At 41.4% G+C, this 26,281-nt stretch overlaps 1 protein-coding gene across 6 annotated transcripts in view; it reads left to right on the forward strand.

Annotated features, from left to right (window-relative positions):
* The first annotated feature begins 1,781 nt into the window (after nucleotides 1–1,781).
* The window catches only part of LOC108386990 (zinc finger protein 525-like), a 61,073-nt gene continuing 36,573 nt past the window's right edge, over nucleotides 1,782–26,281 (forward strand). Inside the window, exons 1-3 of one of the 6 annotated variants that reach the window (XM_073226433.1) lie at nucleotides 2,018–2,779; nucleotides 13,836–13,962; nucleotides 24,533–24,639. In XM_073226433.1, the coding sequence (XP_073082534.1) occupies nucleotides 2,765–2,779; nucleotides 13,836–13,962; nucleotides 24,533–24,624 (234 nt within the window). In that variant the 5' untranslated portion in view covers nucleotides 2,018–2,764 and the 3' untranslated portion in view covers nucleotides 24,625–24,639. Of the gene's footprint in view, nucleotides 2,786–13,835; nucleotides 13,963–24,532; nucleotides 24,640–26,281 lie in introns of all 6 variants that reach the window. The other 5 variants (XM_073226428.1, XM_073226431.1, XM_073226430.1 and 2 more) reach the window with 5 other exon arrangements.

Raw genomic sequence — 26,281 nt, forward strand, 5'->3', positions numbered from 1 at the left:
TGACTGCCATGGTCAAGCTAATTAACGTGTCATCTCACATGGTTCAGATTTTTTTAATGATGATGTTACTGGACTGTCGGCCTCCTCCCCGTCTCCGACCCGCAGACAAAGGAGGCGACACGGTGACATATCGAAGACCTGAGTGGCCCAGCCAGGGGCCTCAAGGCACACCTGCTCAAGAGCGGTGCTGGAAAAGCACCTCTCATATTTACTGATCAGGCATCACATTCTTGAGGGGGTTAACAAGTTTCTAGACACAATGATTAACATGCTTTACTACAGGAATGTAATTGCCCCCAGGTCGCTGGGGCACCTCGTTGCCAGGCAATGAGGGGGTAGAGATAACAAGAAACAGATCTCCGTTTAGATTTAGTGAGCTGCGGTGTGCACCACAGATAACAAGGAAGGCAAACAATTCCCACAGAAACAGAACCATCTATGGATGGCAACCCACACTGGACAGTGGCCCACTTCCAAACCCGAATTTAGTTCCTTGACTCTGGAGACGCAAGATCAAGAGACAAGTATTGGTGCAAAGAAAGGCGGCTTTACTCAGGGAGCCGGCCACCGAGCTGATGGGGACCAGCCTCCCAGGAACACCTATGCAGCACTGTTCAGAGGGAGAACGTTTGGAAGCGGAACTTCATGGAACAGGAGGGGCGACAGGCAGAACTGACAGTTAATCAGTGTCTGCACCAGCCTGAGGGCAGATTGCTGGCGTCTAGGAAACTGTGCTTCAAATCTGCCACTTCTCTGTGGTTTCCAGGCATCCTGGGTGGATTCCTGAAACTCAGAGACGTCTGATTAGTGTTTTGTGAGACCCCAGAAGAGAGCATGGAAGAGGTTTGACTTCTTAGCTTATTTTTAAATGAATTGAATTAAGGTTTGTTAGGGCCTTTAATACTGAGAGCTCTTAAGATACACTGTCTGAAATGTCAAGTGTCCGATACACTCATTAACTAGTTACCATGCTGTACTTTTCAACATTTGATCCACTTGTCTCCATTTCCCCCACCCACAGCCAGTTGCACCCAGCACTCTAATATTCACCTTTATGAGTTCAACTTTTTTAGACCCACACATATGTGATTTCATACGGCATCAGCTTATATCACTGAGCATGTTCCATTCATCCTCATTGTCTCAAATGGAAGGATTTCATTGTTCTTTTAAGGCTGGGTTATGTACGATTGCATTTTCTTTATTCATTTGATAGGGAGCAGAATAAATGCCCCCAAGACATGTTACTTTACAGGTGGGTTGTTTTGAGCTGGCTCAGAAAACGTATTTTTACTTACTTGCCTTAGGGGTCAAGGGCAGATTGCCCCCTAATGTGCCACTTTGGGGTATTGATGTCTTTGTATTAAAGCTAACAGAGAAAAAGCAGGTGCAAGAAGAACTCTCTGACCCTCCTTGTTCCCCTGAAACCAGGAAATAAATCTCCCACAGGAAATATACCCTCCGTGTACCAGGAGGGTAGAAGGATCCTGATCACCAGAGACAGAAATTCAGAGCTGAGAAGTCTTAAACCTGTCTTATTACTTGTTTACTAATGTACTACACCACACCAAATGCCGGTTAGAATTGCTTACTAATCTAAGCTCCCAAATTTCTTTGCCATGTCAATCTCTCTGATTTATTGTGCCTTTTTCTAAAATGTATATAAGCTGCCTGCGTGGGTCATTTCTTTGGGATTCAGTTTCATTATTGGGCCTCAGGATGTATGTAATTAAACATTGGCTTTTTATCTCCTCTTAATTTGTCTCGTGTCAGTTTGACTCTGAAAATAGCTCAAAGAAACTTGCACGGTAGAGGAAAAACTTCCTCCCTACACTGCCTAAAATCATTTAGAGAGGGGGGCCTGCAGCAGGAAGTGACCTCATAGCAGAGATAGGTTCAGGGAAGTACTCAGATTGCCTGGGTCTCTCCCATGTCATCGGATGTTTCTGTGTTAATAAGCATCTGTGTTCTTTTCTCCTGTTAATCGCCCTCTTATGTAAGAGGAGGAGAAGACAGGGAGGGTCCGAGTGGGAGGGGTACCCAGGTCAGAGAACGGCGGTTCAAGAGGTTAGGAATCGGTGAGGGTGTCAACACAGGATGCAAAGGGTTAAAAACAAAGGAGTCGGAGAGTCCCGGTGAGACTGACACGCCTTGGTTGTCTGGGGTTTACGCCCGGGCGGGCAGTGTCAGCCCCCCTGGGGTCACCGCTACAGACCCCTGACCCTGGACAGCGCCCGTCCCTAACGGACCCGAGCCTCCCCGGCGCCCCGCCCTCCCCTAAACCTCAGGGGGCGGAGCCCCAGGCCGCTTCCGGGGCCGTGGGTGCGCGGGGAGACGCCGGACCTGCTGCGCCTGCGCGGCTGCCCCGCCCCGCGGGGAGGGCGGGTCCCGCTCCTGCTTCTGGGCGGCGCGAGGCGCGTGTCCCGCAGTGGGGGTGGTGCGGCCGTGGGGGGCTCCTCTTCCGCGCGCCCGGTGAGCTCGTTTGTCCCCGCGGGCCCCCGCCGGGTGCCGAGCCTGTGCGCAGTCCCAGCCCCCTGCGGGGCGGAGCCGGTGCCCGCGGTCCCTGAGCCCCGCGCCCCGCGTCCGTCCTGAGACCCGGGCCCGGAGGGCGGCCTAGGCCCCGTGTCAGGTCCTGCCCGCGGCCGGCGGGGAGCCGGGGGAGGCCCTGCCGCCGGCTGTCCGCGCCTCTTCTCCGGGGCCGTGAGCCGTGTCCGCACAGCGCCCGGTGGGGGAGGAGCCCGAGCAGCCCGAGGCCGAGGCGGAGATGGCGGCCGCCCAGGTGAGGGTGCGTCCGGCCGGGGCTGGGCCCGCGTTTCCCCCTGAGCTGCTCTGCGTTTAGAACTGGCGCTCGGTTCCTTCTCTGCTTCCGCCGTCCTGCCTTCCCAGTGTGCTCACCTGCTCTGAAACCTCTTTAAAAATGCAACTCAGGCTTAGCTGTGTGGGGACACAGGGTCGGCCACCCAAGATGTGCCACTGGGACACGCAGATTATTCTCAGTTGCAAAACCATCAGGGCACAAAAGACGCAGGAAGAATCTTTGACCTCCCGCCCCAGAACTGCGTGAAAGGAATTTAGCTAGAGTGTTAGGCAGGAAAATAGGTATGAGCGGGTGGAAAAAGAATAAAGCCACGAAAGCCCACTGAAAAAGATCCAGAGTTAATGAGTTAATCACTTAAAGCTCAAAAACGAGGAGTAACCTCTTTAAAAAATGCAACTCAAGCTTAGCTGTGTAGGGACCAAGGGTCGGTCACCGCAATATGAGCCATTGGGACATGAAGATTATTTTCAGTTGCAAAAGCATCAGGGCACAAAGGTCTCGGACAGAATCTTTGACCTCCACCGAACAACTTTGTGAAAAGAATTTAGCTAGAGGCATTACCCCTGGAGGAGAGATGACACCGTAGATGGCTGTACGTAGTGTAACCTGTGAGGGACGTGGGTGAGTCTGATGATGAGCCCGATAATCTGGTTAAAACCTCATTGCTGCCGTTTACTGCCTGTGTGAAAAAATTTTTTCTTAAAAGAAAAGTATATTCTTCGTATAATATTTGTGCATCTTCTTGCATTAATATATGAAAAGCACTTAGATTGATGTGTTTTAATAGTAAATGTTTACCAGGTATTGTTTCCGTTCTTGATATTATGTTACAATCTGAAATTGCCAGAAAACTGTTTCAAAGTCTTCCCAGGATTCTTTCCCTGGAGTTACTAAAAAATGTACCACCGGCCCAGGGCTAAGGTGTTGATATAAAAGCACACTCAGGTTCCAGCCCAGAGCTCCTGAATGAACAGCTGCATGTTAATAAGATCTCCAGTTTCCTGTAGTGAAATTCTAATTCACATTGGAATGTGAGTAGTACATTTCTAACTCACCAAAACTTTCCCTGTTGTACACAAGTAAATCTGTAGGCTGTAAACACAGCACTCAAAACTGCGTGTGCCTGTGTTGATACCTGTAATGTGTAACTGATCTTTAGGAAACACAGGTTTGCCGTGTGTCTGTGGGTCATAGGTCATATTCCCTGAAATGCTTCAATACACTCAGGGCATCTTACTGTGCTGAGAATGGTCTTATGGGATAAAGTTGGGGATTGATCTCAGTCAGAGCCATTTCTCCTAACATTTTTTAACCTTAGGAAAGATTATGACCTCTGCTGATGGCCACTTAGTAACTTATTTATTTCAGGGACTGCTCCCCTTAAAGGCTGTGATCATAGAATTTTCTCAGGAGGCGTGGGAATGCCTGGACCCTGCTCTGCAAAAATTGCAACCAGGGCTTATTGCTCAACTTCTGGGAAAAAAAATAGATTTTGAGATCTGTGGTCATCATTATGTGCTTCTGAAATAAATTGCACTGGCTTCTCTTACAATTAAAAGTAGAGGAAATTCTGCATCTTAGAATTTACCCTCATCCTTTTATTTGTGTTCTTCCCCCTGTGGACCCTGTTCTGTTCCAACTTCTGGTCACGGGTGGGGTGTCAGTATTTGCATATGTTTACTTGCCTGCAGAATATCTCCCATCTGTTCGGTTTGAATTGTACAGATGCGTCAAATTTAAGTGAAGCTGGGTTGTGTAAATCAGCCTACTGAACTACTGTAAAATATTGGTAGCATGTTCTTCTTCCCTCTTGAATCTCTCTGAAAATCCTGCTCAGGAGGTTTAGGTGCCTGCTGGTTAGAGTAGGCGGTTAGTAAGATATGAGTGGCTGAAAGGAAGGGAGACATGGAACTGGTATCCTTTCTAGGTGGATTTATACCTGCCCTTTGCCTAAAGGGAAAAAGAAGACACATTCGGGAAATCCCCAAGCAGATGACACCACCAGTCCTTCGGTGAGAATGACGTTTGCCAGTCACGTGATAGTTAGAATTCCACCGCCCGTCCATGGCTTTTCTTGTCTGCATTGTGAGTCAGCCAGCACAGAGCCGGAGCAGTGAGCTGATCCGAACCTGCTAACCCGGCCCTCCCACTTCCTGTGAAACCCAGTGTTCTGATAGGCGGGGCTGGGCCTGGCCCCCCAGCTGCCCGCGCTCTGCACAGCGCAGTGTCTCTTGGCTCAGTGACTCTCCTGTCCCTCCTCGCATTGTGTCCCTGTCCGACGGTGTGGAGAGGGGGGAGAAAGACCCCTTCCGGGACCTCGCTCATAACAATGTAGGAGCAGCTCAGAAGCCTGAAGGTCGGGAAGCCCCACTTTGCTCGGTCACTTGACTCCTCCTGGAGGTTCTGGGCGGGGCCGTGGGACCCGCCTGCTGCGCTCCCGCCCCTCCGCCCAGCGCTCACTGTGCTGCTCACTTTGTGGCAGGGTTGCCACAGTTGTCCTCACACGGGTCACTTTCAGAAGTGTCTGCCTCCAGGGTCATGGAGAAAGCGTCACAAACCTTCCAGAGGGCCCCAGGAGAAGCTCCCTAGAAGCTCGTGATGGCTGTTAATTTCTTTGTAATTACCAACCGAAAAAGGCTGTCAGAGGGTGTCCTCCACAAGCCTGCGCTCCCTTAGCTGCTGTAGGGGAAGGGGCGGTGCAGCCCCCGGGGGGCGGTGAGGTCACAGGATCCCGAGGCCTATCTCTGCGTTTGCCCTGGGCGCCTGCCCTTCCCAGGAGCTGGGCGTCCACACGGCAGGGAGGAGGGGCTGTTTTGTATTTCTGCTGGAGAGACGGGGTCTGTGATGAGAGCAGGGCTGTCAGGAGTCTGGGTCAGTGATCGTCTTGGAAAGAAGTGATGCTCCCGGGTGTGAACTCAGTCCAGTATCAGAGCCACGCAGGAAGGAGGAATAATTGCAGAGGTGTGAGCTGAGCTAATAAAAAAGGCAGGTGGGATCCCTCACCTCACACCCTTAAAGGTGGCTCCTAATGTGATTTCATGTCATTGACACTGACAGTTTGGTGTTTAATCAACATGATAATGAAACCTGATTTTTAAGGTCTCAGGAAGGACTGGTTCTGAAATGAATCTGCTTGTCCAGCTACCTTACAGGAATCACAAACTAAATTTCAGGATTCCTGACTTTTTTCTTACAATGTGTGTGTGTTTGTGACAAAGAGGAGGATGAGTCTATTTTGATCATATCATCCTGTGCAGAATCAGTGCATTTGAGTTACAACTGCCAGACTAGAAAAGTTTTCTCTAAGTCTGGGCATGTGATGCAATTAATTGTGACATACTAATTGTGGTCATACTGAAAATATGTCGGGCTTGTAGATTTGGGTCTGTTTTCCCTCCTGAAGTGAGGGAAACAGCATGTGTGGAAAAGGTAGCTTTCTAACTCATTTTCACAGAATAGCTGTCAGAATTGAATCGATCTTGTGGGTTTAAAAGTAGTCTAATATAAATTCAGAAAAATGCAGATTATCAAATAAACAAGATTTCATGCTCTGGAGATATAATCTGCATATGTTAGTTACATTTTAATATCTTTTATAAACCATGCATTACTGCTGTTTTCTCATAATTGGATTCAGATAATGATTGATTATTGTTGTTCTGCCCACAGTATCACAGCAGCCGTGTGACCTGTGGGCCTCAGGCAGCTAATCTGCCATTATGGTCAGATGTTCACGTCTGTCCACTTGGCTCTGGGGCTCTGTGCCAGATCCTCCTGTTAGTAATTTCCCAGTTATCTTTCAGGATATTGGGTGATTTGCTGAGAGATGTTCACAAACCACCTCATTTATCTAGAAACTCCTTTGTCTTCTAGGTTTCCCATTGCTTATAGTTTGCTCTGTACAGTGCAGGGCATCTCCTGTGCCCCCAGAGGCTCTGGGCTGTGCAGGTGGAGGGTTCCGTCAGGCAGCCTGGGCTGTGGGTTTGCCTTTCATTCCCCACTCCCACCACAGACCTGCTGCTCCTTAGAACATTTTGCATCTTCAGAAAGATAAAGCAAGAACGAAATAATTACTATATATCTTAGTGTTATAATTCTAAAATGTAACTCAGCACCTGCAATAAATGTAGCAGAAAATTTCAAGGAAATAGAAGACTCCGAAGCAATAGTTTTTATTTTAGTTTTTATCATGTGTTTGGATTTCCATAGTGTATTTAAAAAACAGAAAAAGCGTCATCTAGAAATGATTAATGGCTAATGCAATTGAAAATAAAATTTTCAACTGTAAATTTTAACGTGTGTAGTTACATTTAATATACAGATGTGTGTGTAAAATGTAGAAGTTACTAGATCAAGTCTATGTTTTTTTTGTTTCTGCCTCTCTCCTCAGTTTATGAAATGCTGTGAGCCTCCTTTCAGGTTGTCTACAATGCTGATCTGTGTATTCTTGTTGAATAAACTCCAGGTTAGATCACCTAGGTTAAAGCCCAGACTCTACCCTTTACAGGATGTTTACCAAAATATTCACATAAATGAGGAAAAGTAATATTAAAAAGAATATGGAGGTGTGAGAGGAGAGACAGAAACCACCTCCGAAAACCATGTATAATATGAAAATAGAGCAAATACATAAAATTCTGAAAGCAACAGGAAAGTAGGCTGCGGCAGACTGTGTACACCTGGGGAAACGAGCAGACCTCAAGGAAAAGGGTAAAGTATCCAAGCCATGATCAGGAGGGACCAAAGCCCTTCCCCCACCCAAGCTTGCCAGAGGGAGGAAGAGAAATGTAGTGTGGATGGGGTGGAGGCCTAGGACTGCTCAACACCCAGCCCTGGAGATTTGCTCAGGGAGCATGAAACTAGATTGCATGGTGCTCTGGAGAACTAGTGGGGTTGGAAAGCTAAGACAGGCAGAATTCTTGGTGACTCTGAGATTTCAGCTGTTTGTGGAGGACAGGGATTCATATCCGGCTGCTCTGGGACAAAAGAAAGGCAGGCAGTCTGAGAGACTTCCTAATAGCAAGAGAGCTGCTAAAGGGGCATGGATGGCACAGAGCTTGCTGCTCAGAAAAAAGGACAGGTGGAAAAAATTGTTCAGGTGCACTCTTCCCAGCAGGTTGGGAAGTGTCAGGAGCTGCAGGCGCTCCATCCTCCTGGCTGGCAACATATCTGTGAGGCTCCCAACCATGATATGCAGCCTGCTGTGCCTTCCAGCCAGCACCAGCTCGCAAACAGGCTGCCCCTGCCATTGCTCCAGGCCAGCCAGAGGGCCCCGCCAATGCAGCTACAAGTACAAAGTGTACAGGCCTCTCCCTGTGTGCTCGTCCCACTGGCCCTGGCAGTGGAGACAGACACTGCAGCCGGAAAACAGGAAAGAACTTTTTCCTTCCGCAGACACCAGTGCCGATCACCTGTGGCCACCATCATCACTCCAGGGGCTGAGCAGCTCCAGAGAATAGAGGTCCTGGGCACTAGAAGGTGCAACCTACAAATATGAAACGTCAAAGGACCCTGGTTGAAACCCAAATACCAGAAAGAGGGCCAAGGGAAACTGAACTCATCAATCTTCCTGAAAGAGATTTGAAAATGAAAATCATAAACATGCTCATGGAGCTACAGAAAAATACTCAAGAGCACAGGGAAGAATTCAGGAATGAGATACAAATGTTCAATAATACAATATCTGAAATGAAACATACAGTGGAGGAATTTAAAAGCAAATTAGATGAAGCAGAGGAGACAGTCAATGAAATAGAAATTAGGGAACAGAAATACAGAGAAGCTGAGGCACAGAAAAAAAGGGTCTCTAGGAATGAAAGAATACTGAGAAAATTGTGTGACCCATCCAGATGGAACAATATTCAGATTATAGGGGGTATCAGAAGAAGAAAAGGAGAGAAAAAGGGGTAGAAAGTGTCTTTGAGGAGGTAATTACTGAAACCTTCCCCAGTTTGGGGAAGGAGATAGCCTCTCAGGCCATGGAAGTACACAGATCTCCTAACACAAGGGACCCAAGGAAGAAAATACCAAGACACATAATAATTAAAATGCCAAAGATCAAGGATAAGGACAGAGTATTAAAAGCAGCCAGGGAGAGAAAAAAGATCACATACAAAGGAAAACCCATCAGGCTATCATCAGACTTCTCAACAAAAAACATGACAGGACAGAAGGGAGGGGCATGATATATTTAACGCAGTGAAACAGCAGGGCCTTCAACCAAAAATACTCTATCCAGCAAGGTTATCATTTAAATTTGAAGCAGGGATTAAACAGTTTCCAGATAAGCAAAAGCTGAGAGAATTTACCTCTCACAAATAATCTCTACAGTGTATTTTGGAGGGACTGCTATTGATGGCTAAGGCTAAATCACTGTCACCAGAGGAAATAAAACCACAGTAGACCAATTAATTACTGAGCAGATGCAAAATCATATCAACTACCCCCAAAGTCAGTCAAGGCATAGACAGTACAGAATACAATACCTAATACATAAACAATGGAGGAGGAAGAAAAAGGGAAAAAAAAGAACCTTTAGATTGTGTTTGTAATGGCATACAAAGTGAGCTAAACTAGACTTTTGATAGTAAGAAAGTTATCCTTGAACCTTTTGTAAGCACGAATTTAAAGCCTGCGTTGGCAATAAGTACATACCTATCGATAATCACCCTAAATGTAAATGAACTGAATGCACCAATCAAAAGACACAGAGTCACTGAATGGATAAAAAACAAGACCCATCTATATGCTGCCTATAAGAAACTCACTTCAAACCTGAAGACATACACAGACTAAAAGTGAAGGGATGGAAAAATATATTTCATGCAAGTAATAGGGAGAAGAATCAGGAGTTACAGTACTTGTATTAGACAAAACAGACTTCAAAACAAAAAAAGTAGCTCGAGACAAGGTTATTGCATAATGATAAAGGGTTCAGCCCAACAAGAGGATATAACTATTGTAAATATGCACCCAAGACAAGGGCACCTACATATGTGAAACAAATACTAAAAAAAGGGTGAAATGGAATGCAATGCATTCAGTTTAGGCAACTTCAACACACCACTCACTCTGAAGGACAGATAACCAGACAGAAAATAGGAGACAGAAGCACTGAACAACACATTAGAACAGATGGACCTAACAGACATCTCCAGAACTCTCCACCCAAAAGCAGCAGGATACATATACTTCTCAAGTGCACATGGAACATTTTCAAGAATAGATCATATAGCAGGCCATAAAAAGATCCTCAGTAAATTTAAAAAGATTGAAATTGTACCAGCCAACTTCTCAGACCACAAAGGTATGAGACTAGAAATAAATTATTCAAAGAAAAGAAAAAAGCCCACTAACACATGGAGGCTTAATGAGATGCTACTAAATAATCAATGGATCAGTGACCAAATAAAAACAGAGACCAAGCAATATATGGAGATAAATCACAACAATAACTCAACACAGCAAAATCTGTGGGGTGCAGCCAAGACTGTGCTAAGAGGGAAGTTTACTGCCTGCAGCACAGGCCTCCCTCAGGAAAGAAGAACAGTCCCACATGAACAGTCTGAACTCACACTCAATGAAACTAGAAAAAGAAGAACAGATGAGGCCCAAAGTCAGTACAAGGAGGGACATAATAAAGATTAGAGCAGAAATAAATAAAATCGAGAAGAATAAAACAATAGAAATAATACATGAATACAGGAGCTGGTTCTTTGAGAAAATAAACAAAATAGATAAACCCCTAACCCGACTTATTAAGAAAAAAAGAGTCTACACACATAAACAGAATTAGAAATGAGAAAGGGAAATCACTATAGAAACCAAAGAAATACAAAGAATTATTAGAGAATGCTGTGAAAAGTTATATTCTAACAAAGTGAATAACCTAGAAAACATGGACAACTTTCTAGAAAAATACAACTTTCCAAGGCTGACCCAGGAAGAAACAGAAAATGTGAACAGACCAGTTACCAGCAACGAAATTAAATGGGTAATAAAAAACTACCTAAGAACAAAATGCCTGGACCAGATGGCTTCACTGATGGTTTTTATCAAACATTTGGTGAAGACTTCATACCCATCCTCCATAAAGTTTTCTAAAATATAAAAGAGGAGGGAATACTCCCAAACTCATTCTGCAAGACCAGTTTCGCTCTACTACAAAACCAGACAAAGATACCACAAGAAAAAATTACAGACCAATATTCCTGATGAACCATAGATGCAAAAATACTCAACAAAATATTAGCAAACAATTCAAAAATACATCAAAAAGTTGATCCATTATGATCAAGTAGGATTTATTCCAGGGATGCAAGGATGGTATACTATTCGAAAATCCATCAACATCATCCACCACATCAACAAAAAGGACAAAAACCATATGATCATCTCCATAGATGCTGAAAAAGTATTCAACAACATTCAACATCCATTCATGATAAATACTCTTAACAAAATGGGTACAGAGGGCAAGTACCTCAACAAAATGAAGGCCATATATGACAAATCCACAGCGAGCATTATACTGAAAGCTCTTCCTTTAAGATCGAGAACAAGACAAGGATGCCCAGTCTCCCAGTTTTATTCAACGTAGTTCTGGGCGTCCTAGCCTTGGCAATCAGAAAACACAAAGAAATAAAAGGCATCCAGATTGGTAAGGAAGAAGTTAAACTCACTGTTTGCAGGTGACATGATATTGTACATAAAAAAACCCTAAAGAATCCACCCCAAAACTATTAGAACTAATATTTGAATTTGGCAAAGCTGCAGGATACAAAATTAATACACAGAAATCTGTGCCATTCCTATATACTACTGATGAACTAGGAGAAAGAGAAATCAGGAAAACAGTTCCATTCACAATTGCATCAAAAAGAATAAAATTTCTAGGAATAAACCTAACCAAGGAAGTGAAAGACCTATACCCTGAAAACTACAAGATGCTCATGAGAGAAATTAAAGAAGACAACAATAAATGGGCATACATCCCATGCTCATGGATAGGAAGTATAGTATTGTCAAAATGGCCATCCTGCCTAAAGCAATGTACAGATTAATGCAATCCCAATCAAAATACCAATGGCATTTTTCAGTAAACTAGAGGAAATAGTTCTCAAATTCATATGGAACCACAGAAGACCCCATAGCCAAAACAATCCTGAGAAGGAAGTGTAAAGCTGGAGGGATTACACTCCCTGCCTTCAAGCACTACTACAAAACCACAGTAATCAAGACAGTTGGTACTGACAGAAGAACAGACCCATATATCAAAGGAACAGAATAGAGAGCCCAGATATAAATGCAAGATATATGGTCAATTAATATACGATAAACTAGCCATGGATGTACAATGGGGAAATGACAGCCTCTTCAACAACTGGTGTTGGCAAAACTGGACAGCTACATGCAAGAGAATGAAACTGCATTATTGTCTAACCCCATACACAAAAGTAAACTAAATGGATCAAAGACCTAAACGTATGACATGATACCATAAAACTCTTAGAAGAAAACATAGGCAAAAATCTCTTGAATATAAACATGAGCAACTTTTTACTGAACTCATCTCCTCAGGCAAGGGAAACAAAATGAAAAATGAACAAATGGGACTACATCAAGCTAAAAGCTTCTGTACAGCAAAGGATACCATCAGCATAACAGAAAGGCATCCTACAGTATGGGAGGATATATTTGTAAATGACATATCTGACAAGGGGTTAACATCCAAAATATATAAAGAACTCACATGCCTCAACACCCAAAAAGCAAATAACCCAATTAAAAAATGGGCAGAGGGTGTGAACATACAGTTCTCCAAAGAAGAAATTCAGATGGCCAACAGACACATGAAAAGATGTTCCACATCACTAATCGTCAGGAAAATGCAAATTAAAACCACAATGAGATATCACCTCGCACCAGTTAGGGTGGTCAACATCAAAATACTAGGAGCAACAAATGCTGGCAAGGATGCAGAGAATAGGGAACCCTCTTATACTGCTTGTGGTAATATAAATTAGTTCAACCATTGTGATTGTGGAACGGAATATGGAGGTTCCTTAAAAAACTAAAAATAGAAATACCATTTCACCCAGGAATTACACTGCTAGGAATTTACCCAAAGAAAGCAAGATCTCAGATTCAAAAAGATATATGCACCCTATGTTTATTGCAGCACTATTTACAATAGCCAAGATATGGAAGCAACCTAAGTGTCCATCAGTAGATGAATGGATAAATTAGAGGTGGTACATATACACAATGAAGTACTATTCAGCCATAAGAAGAAAACAAGTCCTATCATTTGCAAGAACATGGATGGAACTAGAGGGTATTATGCTTAGTGAAATAAGCCAGGCAGAGAAAGACAAGTACCAAATGGTTTCCCTCATTTGTGGAGTGTAACAATGAAGCAAAACTGAAGGAACAAAACAGCAGTAGACTCACAGACTCCAAGAAGCGACTAGCAGTTACCAAAGGGGAGAGGGGTGGGGAGTGGGGGGAGAAGGGGATTGGGGGGTATTATGATTAGTACACATAGTGTCAGGGAATCATGGGGGAGACAGTGCAGCACAGAAAAGGCCAATAGGGACTCTGTGGCATCTTACCACACTGAGGGACAGTGACTGCGATGGGGTAAGGGAGGGACTTGGTAATATAGGTGAATGTAGTGACCACAATGTTTTTCATGTGAAACCTTCATAAGAGTGTGTATCAATGATACCTTAATAAAAATATATACATATGTGCCTGTATTGATTCCTCGGTCATGTATTTCATCTCCCATACAATCAAAGTGTCTGTAGTGGCTCTGTGGATTTACCTCGCCCTCTTTCCTCAGCATTCAGGGAATGTACACAGAGCAGTGCTTGGGTTGAAAACGATGCAGTCACTCCCCCAGGTCCTGACCGGTTCCCTAGCTTTCTCTCTTCATTTGGATCAGATTACGACCTGTGTTCATAGCCAGTTGGTAAATTTGGTTGTTTCCCTTTTTGTTTTTTTCACATTTCAGGGACTGCTGACCTTCGGGGACGTGGCCGTCCGGTTCTCGCAGGAGGAGTGGGAATGCCTGGCGCCCGCCCAGCGGGCCTTGTACCGGAGCGTGATGCAGGAGAACTACAGCAACCTGGTCTCCGTGGGTGAGGAAAAGAGCTTCATTCCAGAACACAGAATCAGTCCTCAAAATTTCTGTTTTCTTAGTTTGCAGAATGTCTCCTGGAAGCTTCTGCTTCGTAGGACGTTGTCAGATCCATGATTTTAAGGGGAAAATCGGCCATTTGTTGGTGTAGAAACAGTCTTCCTCATGTTGTATTTTGACTTTGACCTCCCCTGTCTGCAGCGATGTGCATCCTTCACCCTAGATTTGTGGTACTTCTAGAATTTCCGTGGCATAGAATAGGGTAGATTCCATCTTCAATTCTGAAGTCTCCACTGTGGACTGAGAAAAGCAGACAAAACTGAAAAAAGAAAAACCTTTATTTCGGGTCTTAAGACTTGCAATTTGGGGAGCACAGATAGAGCAGCAATGAGAAAGGGTGTCTTAGCTGTGCAGGGAAGCAGGGACTAGTTATGAGAAAGTAGATGGGGGCTAGGGGGGCAATTTCATGACCTGGATGGAGGAAGACAAGGAGAAAAAGGATTATCTGCTGGCACTAACAGCCTGGGCTGCTTCCTTGACAGTCTGTGGACTAATTTCCTGGTGCCGCCAAGTGAAAGCAGGCCTGTTGTTCCCTCCTTAACTGCCCATCTCTGTAAAATGCATCCTGACAGTTTGTTGTTTTGTGTTTGTAGTGCCTGTTTGGGTGACCCTTGCCCTGTTAATTTTATGAGTAGTAACTTGTAAAAAGCCTTTTTCTGGCCCATTTCAAAGGGTCCTGTTGAACATTATGTTCCTGGAAGTTAGTTCTTCTTACACTTGCGAGTTGGTACAGTTTTAATATCCCCCTTCCTCCTCCCTGTCACCCCCTGCTCCTCCTGGCAGCTGCCCATCTGTTCTGTTTCTTCAGGTTTTTATTTTTTTAAATCTCATATACATGAGACCATGTCATATTTGTACCTGTCTGGCTTACTCTGGCTTAGCATAAAGATCTCAAGATTTATCTATGTGGTTGCAAATGGCCGACTTCTTAGGATTCCATTGTATGTGTGCATGTGTGTGTGGAGATAATCTCGTTTCATGTATCTATTGATGGGCACTTGAATTTTTAACATGTCTTGGTTAGTTTAAAACAACACTGTAGTGAAAATGGGGACCCATACATTTATTTGAAATCCTGATTTCATTACCTTCAGATACATACCCAGAAGTGGAATTGCTGGCTTGCACAGTTGTTCTGCTTTTAATTTCTGAAGGGTCCTCATAACATTTCTAGCGTGACTATAACTTTTTACGTTTTTGAATCACTATATGGGGTCCCTTCTTCCTTTTTATTTTCTTTTCATCCTTACTAGTCCATCTACCTCTCTTTGATAGGAGCCATTCAATTAGACATGAAGAGATCTTTTACAGTGGTTTAGATGGGCATCTCGCTGATGAGCAGCGCGGTCGAACATCTTTCCATGCATTCACCGCTCATTCGAAATCTCTCTTGGGCAAGGGACTTTTTTGGGCTTTTGCCTCCTGATGACTAAGATTTTTTTTGCTGTTGACTTATGTGAAATCCTGTATTTTGGATATTAACCCGTTATCAGGTATGTGGTCTGCCAGTGTTTTTCTGCATGCCATAGGTTGCCTGTCCATTTTATTGACTGTTTCCTTAGCTGTTGGGTAGCTACAGTTTGATGTGGTCCTTCTTGTCTATTTTTAGTTGAAAAGCTTGTGCTTTCGGTGGCATATCTGAAAAGTTATTGCCAAGACCACTATCAAAACTTGTTCTCCAAATATTGTCTTCCAGGACTTTTAAGGTTACCCATCTTAAATTTAAGTCTTCAGTACATCTGAACATAAATTTTTTGTAAGTAGGGTAAGATAGGGCTCCATTTGCATTCTTTTGCATGTGAACATTCAGTTTTCCCAGTGGCGTTTATTGAAGATCTTTTTTCTTCGTTGAGTACTTTTCATCCCTTGCCAAATATTAGTTGACTGTCTGTGCACAGGCTTATATTTGGGCTTTCAATTCAGTTCCATTAGTGTGTGCGTGTTTTCCAGTTTTCATGAGATAATTGACATACATCACTGTATTTGTTGAAGGTGTACAGCAGGATGGTTTTATTGGTAAATATTCATTTATTAATTTTCTTATTGATAAATATTGTAAAATGATTAGCACATGTTCAGCTAACATCCATTTTTAATAGATACAATAAAAAGAAAAGAATAAAGAAGACAGTGTTCCTCCTGTGGCCTGCACTCTCCACTTCCTGTCCGTCATTCAGCAGTGTGAGCTGTAGGCCTCATGTTGTACATTTCATGCCTGGTACTCACTTATCTTATAACTGGACGTGTGTAACTTCTGGCCACCTTCCCCAGTTTCCTCTGCCACTATCCTTTGTCTCGTCACCACAAGTCTGTTCTCTTTTTCTGTGAGTTCGTTTTTTTTACTTCCACTGAAAAGTGAGATCATATATTATCAGTGTTTGTCTGACATAGTTCACTTAGTATAATGCCTTCAAGGTCCATCCACATTATTGCAAATGCTGGGATTTCCTTTTTTAAAAAACCAGTTTAGTAGTATTCTGTTGTATATATATACACCACAACTTCCTCATCCATACATCCATTGATGGACATTTACATTTTTTCAAAGCATAGTCTATTGTAAATACTGCTGCTATTAACATGGGGTGGTGCCAATATTTAGGAATTAGTGTTTTTCTTTTGTATATGTTCCCAGAAGTGGAATTGCTGGGTGATACAGTAGTTCTATTAATATTTTAAGAATCCTCCATCATATTTTTTCCATAATGGCCATAAGAGTTTAGAATCCCACCAACAATGTACAAGAGTCCCTGTCCTCACATCCATGCCACCCTGTGCTAGCTCCTGACTCCTTGATGACCCTCTAACGGCCTGCGGTACCTCCGGTGTTCGTCTGCACTTCCCCGTAACCGGTGATGTTCAGCTTCTTGTCTTTTACCTGTAGGCCTTTTCTAAATCTTTGGAGAAAGGTCTTCAGTTTCTTGCCTACTTTTTAATTGGGTCATTTCCCTTTTCGCTGTTGAGTTGCGGGGGGTCTTTATGTACTTTGGATATCGGCGTCTTATTAGAGAGAGTGTTTGCCAGCAGTCGCCCTCATTCAGTAGGCTGTCCTTTCGCTTTGCTGCTGATGCTTTGGCTGTGGAGATACTACTTGATGGGACGCAGTCTCACTTCTGTGTTTTTGGTTTTGTTGCTTGTGCTTTAGGTGTCGTATCCAAAAATCATCACCAAGACCCATGTCAGGAAGTATCATGCCTATGTTTTCTTACAGGAGTTTCATAGTCTAAGGCCTCATGTTTAAATATTTAATCCATTTGAAGTTAATTTTTGTGAGTGGGATGAGGTATGGGTCTAGTTTCATTCTTTACACAGGAATATCCAAGTAGCTTGGTACCATTTCCTGAGAACTGTCTTTTCTCTGTTGAGTTTACCTGGCACCCTTGTCAAACCCTAGTCGGGCCAGTGTGCTGCTGTTCATTTCTGGGCTCTGGATTCTGGTTCATTGGTCTTTTTGTCTGTTTCCCTGCCAATACTATGTTGGTTTTTGATAACTAGCTTTATCATACACCTTGAAATCAGAGTGTGGTGCCTCCTAATTAGTTTTTCTTTGTTGGGATTTCTTTGGCTATTTGGGGTATTTTGTGGCTTCATATGAATTTTAAGATCGTCTTTCCTAATTATGAAAAAAGAATCACTAGAATCTACATAGGGATTGCATTGAATATGTATATGGCACTTTGGAAGTACTGACATTTTAACAATATTAATCCTTCCAATCCATGAACATGCAATACTGTTCCATTTATCTGTGTCTTCAGTTTCTTTCATCAATTTTGTTAGTTTTCAGAATACAGTTTTTTGACTTCCTCAGTTAAATTTATTCCTAAGAGTTTTACTGTTTTTGATTCTGTTATTTATGTGTGGGACCAATTTATTACTTTTTCAGAAAATTATCTCTTAGTATGTAGAAATACTATTGACTTTTTTGTGTGTTGATTTTATATCCCCTTACTTTACTGAATTCATTGATTAGAGCTAAGAGTTCTTTGGTTAAGTCTTCAGGATTTTCTCTATAAAATCATTGCATCTGCAAATAGAGATACTTTAACTTCTTCCCTCCTAAAGGTGATAGCTTTTATTTGTTCTTCCTGTAGCTAGGACTTCCAGTAACTGTGTTGCGTAGGAGTGGGAGGAACGGACACACGACTTTTGTTCCTGATCTTAGATGAAAAATTTTCAACCTTTTACCATGGACTGTGTTAATGAGAACGTGGCATATATGGCCTTTTATTACGTTGAGATATGCTCCTCCTAGGCCTAATTTGTTATGTTTTTTACCATGAGTGGACATCACATTTCATAAAATGCTATTTCTGCATCTATTGAGATGATCATAATGTTGCTTTTTATTATTTCATTTTCTATTAATGGGATCTATCACAGTGATTGATTTGCCCATGGTGCACCATCCTTGCATTTCCGGAGGAAGTTCCACTTAATCATGCTGAATAGCGAATCCCTTTAGTGAACCGATGAATTCGGTTCACCAGTGTTTCATTGAGAATTTTTGCATCTGTACTGATCAGTGATGACTGGCTTATAGTTTCTTTCCTACAGTGTCCTTCTCAGGATGATGCCGAGCCGGCTCAGTGAATTAGGGGGTGTTACTTCCTTTTAGTTTTTTGGAAGAGGAAGGAAGTCTGGTGTTAAGTCTTCCCCAGATTTGGTAAAATTCACCTGTGAATGCATCTGTTTCTGGGCTTTGCTTTTTTGGGAGATTTCTGACTACTGATTCTTTCTCCTTACTCTAGTAATTGATCTACTCATATTTTGTTATTTCTTCCCATTCTGTTTGGGTATTAATATGTTTTGAAATTTTTTCCATTTCTTCGAACTGGTTTAATTTGTTGGTGTCTACTTGTTCATAGTACCATCCTCTCATCCCTTGAATTTCTGTGGTGTCAGTTATGAGGCTCCTTTGTCATGTTCAGTTGTGTTTATTTGTTCCTTTCTTTGTTTTCTTGGTTAGTCTAACAAGGGCTTCTCAAATTTGCTGACCTTGACAAAGAAACAACTCTTTCTTTGGTTAGTCCTTCCCATTACTTATTTCTACTCTCGATATTTATTATTTCCTCCTTCTGCTTTGAGCTCAGTTTGTTCTTTCTCTAGTTCTTAAGGCATAGAGTTAGGTTGTATTCCAGATCTTTTTAGTATGGGTCATTATTTTGAATTAGCCCTTTGAACTTATTGGGACCTATAAGTTCTGATTATGTTTTCATTTTTCTTTGTGTAAATAAACTTTTGTAACTTCATTTACTTGATCCCTTGGGTGATCAAGAGAATTGTTTAATTTCCATTTGCTCAAGAATATTCCAGTTTTCCTCTTGTTTCCAGTTTTATGCCATTGTGATCACAGGAGATAGTCTGTGATCACAGTCTTCTTTGACTTGCCGAGACTTGTTTTCTGGCCTGACGTATGGTCTATCTCAGAAAATACTCCATGTGCCTTTGAGGAAGAATATGGATTCTGCTGTTTTTAGGTGGTATGTTCTGTATGTTTGTATTAGGTCCATTTGGTGTATAACGCTGTTCAGTTCCATTGTTTTTTTTATGATTCTCTGGACAATGTATCCCTCCTGGAGAGTGCAGTATTTGAGTCCCCCAATTGTTGTGTTTTAAAGATTGTAAATATTACATCTGTCAGATTTTGCTTTATGTATTTAGTTGCTCTGATGTTGGGTACATATATATAATTGTTACATCATCTTGATGTATTGACCTCTTTGTCATTATGTAATGACCTTCTCTATTTTTACCATTTTTAGTTGATTACCATTTTTGTCTCTTGTCTGATAAAGGTTTAGTTATCCTTGTCTTTTTTTTCATACCACTCTCTTGAAATCTCTTTTTCCATTCCTTCACTCAGTCCATGAGTACATTAATACTAAGACTAAAGTGAATCTCTTAGAGGTGGCATATTGCTGAACTTCTATTTATCCATTTAGTTCTTTCTCTATCTTCTTTATACAAATCATTTTGTTTAAAGTAATTGTTGTAGATAAGCCCTTAATATTGCCATTTTCTAGTTGCTTTTTGGACCTATTCTCCCTGTTTCTTATCATGCTGCCTTTTTTTTTTGTTCTGATGTATTTTCATATCAGTAGCTGTGCCTTCTTAATTACAATATTTTGTGTAATTACTATAGCAGCTTCCCTTGTGGTTACCCTGAGGCTTAGGGAAAATATTTTAAATGTATAATGACACCTTATTTGAAGATGATAATAAGTTAAATTAGGTAGCATGTAGAAACTACAGTTTTACTTGTCCTCACTCAAATTTTACCGTTTGATCTCAAAATGCACATTTTTTTATATTGTGTATCTAGTAACAAATTGTTATGGTTAAGGCTACTTTTAATGTATTGTATGTTTTGATCTGGAGGTATAAAGAACACAACCATTACAATATTAGACATGCAGACTTTGAATATATATTTACCACTGGAAGTGAGTTTTACACATTTATACTTTTATACTTTATTAGTATCTTTATTTCCACTTGAAGAATAGTATTTAGCATTTGTTGTAAGGCAGATCTAGTGATGAAGTCACTTTGCTTTTGTTGGTTTGGGACAACCCTTATCTCAACTTTGCCTCTGAAGGACAACTTTGCTGAGAATGGTATTCTTAGCGGACAGGTTTGTTCTTTCGATATTTTGAATGTCTGCCTACTCTCTCCCCTGGCCTGCAAACTTTCTGTTCAGAAAACTGCCATGTATTTGGGATCATTTGTATGTGGTGAGTCAACTTTTCTCTTCATTCTTTCAAAGTCTTCTGTTTCTTTTTGACTTTTGACAATTTAATTATAATGATTCCCAGTGTAGCCTTTTTCAATGTAACTTAAAGGGGCTCCATGTGCCTCAACTCTGAGTTGATACACATCACCCAGATTTGGAATTACCTGTGTGACTGTCTTGAATTTCTCATTCCTCCAGATGACAGTGTTCAACTCAGTACACTTTAAGGGGTGGTGCTGAATTCATTCAAATATGGTCAAACAGGTCTGTTGTCAATAAACTGAGGTATGTAATTGTGTGCCTGTGTGACTACCCTCTTTTGTTAATACCTTATAATATACTTATAGCTGATGGTTGTTTCAGACTGGGTGAATACACTGGAAATAGTCTTAATTCATCTCTGTTTGTTTATCAGTCTATATTCTGTGTAAGAGAAACACTTCGTATGATTGAAAGATAATTTTTTCTCATTTGAAGGTATTATTTGAAAAGTTGTATGCCTTTCTTTCAGGCTTTATAAAAATTGCTTAATTGTGCAAAGAATGCGTTGGAAAATTTGCCATGTTAACCATTTCAAGAATATAGTGCAGTCACGCTGACCATATTCACCTTGTCGTGCACTGCCTCCCTAGAAATTTTTCTTACAACAGTCACACCCAGTACCCATTAGAACAGCTGTCCCCTCCCCTCTCCTCCCGTCCCAGGGAAACATCGTTCCCTTTCCCTGGGGTTGACTTTAAATGCCCCACATGTGGAATCATGGCATATCTGCCTCTTTGTGGCTGGTTATTTCAGTGTCTGTGATGTTCTCAGACTGGCTCCGAGGTGTAGTACATGAGGATATTTTCTCCTCCCTGTAGATGGAGGAATGGTCCATGGTGTGTGCGCCCCATTTTCCTCATCCATTCATCCTGGTGGTGGATGTGCTGACGGTGTCCTCCCTGGGCTGTCGTGGGAACTCTGCCGAGGACGGGGTCACAAGGGCACCGTCATGTCTGGCCTTGATTGTTCGGGATGTGTATCGGGAGGTGGGATTGCTGGTCAGAGCAGTTCTGTTTGTAATTTTTCTCAGACCTCCACACTGTTTTCCCTAGTGACTGAGCCTCTTTGTGTCACCACCTGTCCTGCACAAACGTTCCAGTTCCTGTACCTCCTCAAGGACAAGCATTGGTCATTTTGTTTGTTTGCTAGAAGCCGACCTAGTGGACACAAGCTAACTCATTCTGGTTTTCATTTGTATTTATCTAATGATTGGTGGTTTCAGCATCTTTTCACATGCTGGTTATCTGTTTGTACATTTTCCTTGATGCTATTTCTGTTCAGCCCTATGCCCTTCATCTAATTTGGGGTAGTTTTTTGGGTTTTGAGTCTTAGATTTTGAGGTTGATCACTGTACACACTTGATGGAGATGCCACATGTCCTGTCTCTCTGTGGGTGACCTTTTCATGCTGGCAATTGTTTTCTCTGATGTGCGGACGTCTCTCAGGGAGATGTGGGCCCATTCATGGACTTTGGCTTTGTTCTCTTTCATTTTGTTCTTATATCCAAGAAATCAATGCAAAATGCAATGTCGCAAATCTCTACACCATGATTTCTACTAGTAGTTTTATTGTTACAAGTCTCAGGTATTTAATTTTTAAATCATACTGAGTTGATTTTTGTATGAGGAGATGGTATAAGAAATGTGTCCTACTTATTGAGTTCTTTTGCATGTGGACATTTATTGAATCATCTGAGTTTATAAAAGACACTTTTCCGTTATGTATACTTCGCGCTCTTGTTAAGGCTCATTTGATCTGGACGTGGGGGGTTAATTCTGGCCTGTTTTCAGTTAGTCTGTATCACTGTTTAAGCAAGTCCTAGTCTCTTTGGGTTTCTGTCACCTTGTTATATATTTGAAATGAAGTAGACGACTTATAATAATGTCCTTTGAAGTTTCTGTCCACAATCCCTGGTCACTAGATTTTCATGCATTTTAGGATTTTTTCATTCCATATTTTTGGTGGAAAGTGCCATCGAGTTAAGAATTCCATTGAATCTGATCACCAGTTTTGCTAATAGGTGTCTTAGCTATTAATTCTTCCAATCTATGAATGTGGGATGTATTTCCTTTCATTCATGTCATCTTTAGTTCGTTTAAAAAATATTACTAATTTTCATTAAAAAAGGTTTTCACAAAATTGGTTGTTTATTGTTAAATGACTATTTGGAGTCTATTGTAAGTGCAATTGTCTTAATTCTGTTTTTGGAGAAGTGATGTTTTGTGTATGGATTTTTCTTCTGCTTCCATTGCTGAATGTGTTTAGTAGACCTAATAGTGATTGTGTATTCGTGTAAATATTAGAATTTTTATTTATAATGCCACGTGTTCTGCCGACAGTGATACATAATTGTATTATTCCTGCTACATAATTGGGTGAATTTTGTTTGTTTTTATTACCTAATTCTGCTTTGGGCCTCTGGCAATGTTGAGTAGATGTGATGAAGTAGTGAATCCTTCCTGTTCCTGAGTGAGGAGGAAAATCTTTGTTTCCACAGTTGAGTATAATGTTCGCCTTGGGCTTTACATGTATAACCTTTATGATGTTGAGGTAGTTTACTTCTCTTCCTTCCTTATTGACTGTTTTTATCTTAAAAGAATGTTGAACTTCTTAAATGCCGTCCACGTGTCGGTTGGTATAATCAGGTATTTTTCTTCCTGTTTTATTTTAATGTTGTGAAGTGTAGCTGGGAATTTTTTCTTCTATGTTGAAACATTCTGCGTGTCAGGAATGACTCCCACATTGTCCTGTTGCCTGAGCCTGCACTGTGCTGTCTGTGTGCTTGGATTTCTTGTGGGATTTTGCATCCGCAGTCATTAGAAGTGGTGTGTCACTTCTGTTCTGGTCCTGTCTTTCTCTGACTGGTGTCAGTGGCACGTTGGCTTTCTAGGAAACGGTCTGGATGTATTCCCTCCCTTTTGTTATGGAAGTCATGAGGGAGGGCGAAGGGGTTTAATTTCTGTGCCAGTGTTTGTAGGGTTATCTGGTGAAGGTGTCTGCAATGCAACAGGGCTCCTTTGGGAACTTTTGGGGGTGGCTTTTAAACTCTTTCTCTACTGTATTCATGTATTCATGTCTATAAGATTCAGTCTTTGTATATTGTTGGTCTTTTGCATTTACCCATTTGTTCTAAGTATCCAATTATTTGGCATAAAGTTTTCCTTAAAAAAGTCACCATTGTCCACTTTTATTTTGCATCAATTGTATTATCTCAAATTCCAATTTTGGTTGAGTCTTCTCTCTTTTATTTTTGTTAATTTATATAAGGATTCTCAGTATTCATCTTTTCTAGAAACCGTTAATAGATTCATTAATTTTTTTTTCTTTCCTAGTGATTTTATATTTTGCATTTCATTTATTTCTACCCTAATTTTATTTATTTCCTTGTGGTAAATTTGGGCTTAGTTGTGTTTTTTTTTTTGTAGATCTCTGATGTATAAATTTAGATTGTTGATTTTAGATGCTCCTGTTGCTTAATGTAAACACTCATTGCTCTGTATGTTGTGCATTTGCTTTCACTTTTGTCAAAATGTGTTCTAATTTCCTTTGTCTAGGTCATCTCTGAAAATTGGTGATATAAGTGTGTGTAGTTCACTTCCTGCAATTTTTGTGACTTCCCCTTTTCTTTCTGTTACTGTCTCTAGTTTCAGTCCATCGTGGTAGAAAATGATACTGCATTTTTTAATTTGAAGTTTCTACCTCTCTATTCCCTTCCCCTATTTCACCCATACAGGCGTTCCTTTTCCCCACCCTCTTCATCCTGCAGAGGATACCAAGAGTCCATTGTCTCTCTTTTGGGGTCTACTTGTCTTATATTCCACATAAAACTGAAATCCTAAGGTAAGTGTCTCTGTCTGTCTTACTGCAGTTAGCATAATGCCTTCCTTATCCATCCATGTTGCAAATGGCAAGCTTTCATTCTTTTTCACAGCTGAGTAATACTCCATTGTAAACATACTGCATCTGTATCTATTCATTTATTGATGGACTTAGGTTGCTTCTATACTTCGTTATTGTTAATGATGCTGCCGTAAACTAACAGATCCATATATCTTTCCAAGTGGGTGATTTTTTTGTCTTCTGTAGATTCCCAGAGGTGAAATTGATAATTCATTTAGTGTTTTCTATCTTTGTTTTGAGAACTCTCCATACTGCTACAGCAGCTTACAATTCCACGAGAACTGGAGGAGGGTTCCCTTCCCTTCACATCCTTACCACCCTTATATGTCTTGTATCTTTGATGTTAGCCATTCTGACTGGAGTGAGGTGATCCCCTGATGGTTAGTGAGGTGGGGCATCTTTTCACGTGCCTGTTGGCCGTCTGTGTGTCTGTCTGTGAAAACAGTGTGTCTGGTGCTGTGACCGTTCTCTAGCTGGATTATTCCTTCTTTTGGTCTTGACTTGTACGAGTTCGTTCCATGGTTTTGGTATTAGCCCCATAGGAGGTAAATCATTTGCAAACACATAACCCTACCTGTACGTTTTCTTTGAATTTGTTGACTTTCTTTTTTCCTTTGGCTGTTCTGAACCTTTTAGTCACCCCTTTTTTATTTTTCCTTTTGTTTTCCCTTGCCTGGAAGTAGCGCCTCCAGAAGAAACATGATTCTGCTTATGTTGAAGAGTTAACTGCTGTGTTCTCTTCTAGCAGTTTTATGGTTTCAGGTCATATATTTGAGTCTTTTAATACAGTTTGAGTTAATTTTTGTATGGCATGAAACAAGGATGTAGGTTCATTCTTTGCGTATAGCTGTCCAGGTTCCACAGCACCACTTCCTGGAGATACTGTTTCTTTCCCATAATGTATCCTTTCCTCCTCTGTGTGCTGACCAACCCTGTAAGTATCAGCTAGTTACAGGATGCACGTAAAGCAGAGATAATAGAGCCAATGAGTAATGTAGTGTCTTGGTTTGGTGACTGAAGGAAACTATACTGTGGTGGTGAGCATCTAGTCATGTTTATAATTGTAGATCATTCTGTTGTACATCTGAAGCCAATATAATATTGCATATTAGCTGTTCTTCACTAAAAATACTCCAGAAAGAAATGATACTTTGTAAGATGTACGTTTTCCTAAATTTACTTAGACTTGTTTTGTGGGCTAATGTCTTATCTGCTCTCCATCATGTGTCATCTGACATTGAGAAGATTATTTTTTTCTGCCATTTGGTGAGGATTCTGCATGTTCATTATGTCCAATTACTTTATTGTGTTTTGCAAATCCTCCTTATTATCTTCTACTCTGGTGTTCTATCCATTACTTAGAGTGGGATATTGAATTTTCATTATTATTTTGTTCTTATTTGCTTAATTCTGTCAGTAACTGTTTGCTTTATGTGGGAGCTCTGATATGGGATGCAGAAGTACACATAATTTGATATTTTCTTGTGGGTGTCTCATTAATCATTACATTATGGCTGTCACTGTGTCCTGTGACAGTCTTTCCCAAAGTCCATTTTAACTGAAATGGCCACTCCTCCTATCT

Source organism: Manis javanica, chromosome 17, assembly GCF_040802235.1.
Source record: "Manis javanica isolate MJ-LG chromosome 17, MJ_LKY, whole genome shotgun sequence".
In the NCBI taxonomy this organism is placed as follows: Eukaryota; Metazoa; Chordata; class Mammalia; order Pholidota; family Manidae; genus Manis; species Manis javanica.